This window comes from Cervus canadensis, chromosome 19 (genome assembly GCF_019320065.1).
Source record: "Cervus canadensis isolate Bull #8, Minnesota chromosome 19, ASM1932006v1, whole genome shotgun sequence".
NCBI classification, from domain to species: Eukaryota; Metazoa; Chordata; class Mammalia; order Artiodactyla; family Cervidae; genus Cervus; species Cervus canadensis.
The window spans coordinates 8469543-8472118 of NC_057404.1; the positions used below are offsets into that span (position 1 = coordinate 8469543).

Sequence of the window (2576 nt, forward strand, 5' to 3'; positions counted from 1 at the left end):
CGTAGGCAATTTTCTGTTCTGTAACTGTTCCCCTTGGCTTCATTCAGGATCTGCCAAGAGGAAAGGAAGCCCATATTGAACATGCCACATCTGGTTATCTGCCAGAGGAGAAAGAACAGTGGGGGATGCTCATGGGGTCAGAGCAAGAGTACTCCTAATACAAACGGGAGATGTTCATTACAGCCCAATTTCAAATATCCCTCTGGGGATATAAAGAGTTTGGAATCCTCTACTCTATCCATTATAGCTTGAGAGTATGAGAATCTCATGAAAGTTCAGTTTTCACAGAGTGGGGATGACCATCAGCATCTGTGCCTGCATGTTTCAAAAATAGCTTCTTTAAATACAAAAGTTATTGAAAATTACCGCAATTGCTTCTGTTATCTGGTTTGATTAAATGGAAACAGGCTCACCTGAGCACTTAGTTATCTGGACTATCATCTGTTTCTCCATTATGGGGTAAAGAAAGAAGTGAATGATAACCAGAATTTTTTTTTTTTAAATAGAGCAAAAGCAGAATAGATAAGCAGCATCTAAAATCTGTCCTAGGGAAGACCACATTGACACATCTAACCTCGTGATAATAGACCCTTGCGGAGGCTCCTGCAGCGGTCGCCGACGCTTGGGTGGAGAGTTTCTCTGCGCCCCTCCGACCTGACCCTTTCAGCGCTTTGCTCCGCGTCAGCCTACCTCGCTCTTCGGCGCCATGACCACCACCACCACTTTCAAGGGCATCGACCCCAACAGCAGGAACAGCTCCCGGGTTTTGCGGCCTCCCGGCGGTGGATCCAATTTTTCGTTGGGTTTTGATGAACCAACAGAACAACCCGTGAGGAGGAACAAGATGGCCTCCAGCATCTTCGGGACGCCTGAGGAAAACCCCCCTTCCTGGGCCAAGTCGGCAGGTGCCAAGTCTAGTGGGGGCAGGGAAGATTCTGAGTCATCTGGACCCCAGAGAAGGAATTCTTCTGAAGCGAACTCTGGAGACTTCTTAGATCTGAAGGGAGAAGGTGACATTCATGAAAACGTGGACACAGACCTGCAGGCCAGCCTGGGGCAGAGTGAGGCGAAGCCTGTGCCCGCCGCCCCTGTGCCCAGCCCCGTGGCGCCGGCGCCTGTGCCGTCCCGGAGAAACCCCCCTGGCGGCAAGTCCAGCCTCGTCCTGGGTTAGCTCTGTCTGCCCAGAACTCTGTCGTTTTGTTCCTTTGTTTTTTTTCCATGCTTGTGAACTGCACAACTTGAGCCTGACTGTACATCTTTTGGATTTGTTTCATTAAAAAAGAAGCACTTAAAAAAAAAAAAAAAAAAGGAAGACAGATTGAATACTTTTAAATTGAATCTGCACCCCTTCTGCATTTATAGTTATGCTAGAGTTGTTGCAATGAGCAAGCAGAAGGGTTATGCAACTCTTGAATATTAATCATGGCATAGGACTTCTATGTTTATCTAGGTGAGAAAAGGAACTGCTAGAGTTCAAACAAGAAGAGAATTTTGTCCAGGCCTCAGGTTCTCAACTAAACAAACTCAGTATCCCTCTTTAGGCCTTCATTTTACTGAAGTTCAGCTGCTTCAGAAAGTAAAACATGAAGGTTGTTACACTGTCCTTCTAAAAACTTGTCTGTTCTAGGGACTCCCATCATGCCTACTTTAGATATAAACTTTGATTTCGGCTTTAATAAAATAGGTTCTCTTCACCAAGGTTCATTTTTCCATGACTCATTTAAAGAGTGATTTATACACGCTGATTTGTTCCAATTTAGGCATCTCCCTGCTTTTCTGAATTTGGAGAGGTTTTTTACCTGAACAGGGATCATGAGTCCAAGTCTAAAGTAGAACTGTCATAGCAGAAAATTGCTGACATTCCTAAAGTCAATCTACACATGTTGTCAGACACAAGGGTTGGATTTTTAACACCTGGAGATGGTTAACTGGTGAGGGAGGAGGAATATATTTAACAGAGTCAAAGGGAAAATACATCCCAGCAAAGCAGAGTGGGTACCATTTTGCCATATTTTCAGCATGAAACTTCCAAATTTGAAGTTTCAATCTACCAGCTCAGAGTCTAGCAATGATTTTCCTCTGTGTGTGTGTGTGTGTGTGTGTCTGTGTCTGTGTCTGTGTCTGTGTCTGTGTGTCTATGTGTGGTGGGTGGGAGGATGTGCAGGCAGAAGGTGGACATTTTTATGAAAAAATTGAGTTCAGTTCAGTTCAGTCACTCAGTCATGTCTGACTCTTTGTGACCCCATGGACTGCAGCACGCCAGGCTTCCCTGTCCATCACCAACTCCTGGAGTTTACTCAAACTCATGTCCATTGCATTGATGTGCCACCCAACCATCTCATCCTCTGTCATCCCCTTTTCCTGCTGCTTTCAATCTTTCCCAGCATCAGGGTCTTTTCCAATGAGTCAGTTCTTTGCATCAAGTGGCCAAAGTATTAGAGTTTCAGCATCAGTCCTTCCAATGAATATTTAGGAGTGATTTCCTTTAGGATTGACAGGTTGGATCTCTTTGCAGTCCAGGGGACTCTCAACTGTGGTCTTCTCCAACACCACAGTTCAAAAGCATCAATCCTTCG

At 45.1% G+C, this 2576-nt stretch overlaps 1 protein-coding gene across 1 annotated transcript; it reads left to right on the plus strand.

The window, feature by feature from the left end:
* The first annotated feature begins 593 nt into the window (after positions 1-593).
* On the plus strand, positions 594-1302 carry LOC122422338 (jupiter microtubule associated homolog 1-like). The gene has a single exon (XM_043438803.1). The coding sequence runs from the start codon at positions 707-709 to the stop codon at positions 1169-1171; it is 465 nt and encodes a 154-aa protein (XP_043294738.1). The 5' UTR covers positions 594-706; the 3' UTR covers positions 1172-1302.
* The last annotated feature ends 1274 nt before the right edge of the window (positions 1303-2576 follow it).

Coding starts and splice junctions, on each gene's coding strand:
- LOC122422338 (XM_043438803.1), top strand. CDS start 707: ATGACCACCACCACCACTTTCAAGGGCATCGACCCCAACAGCAGGAAC.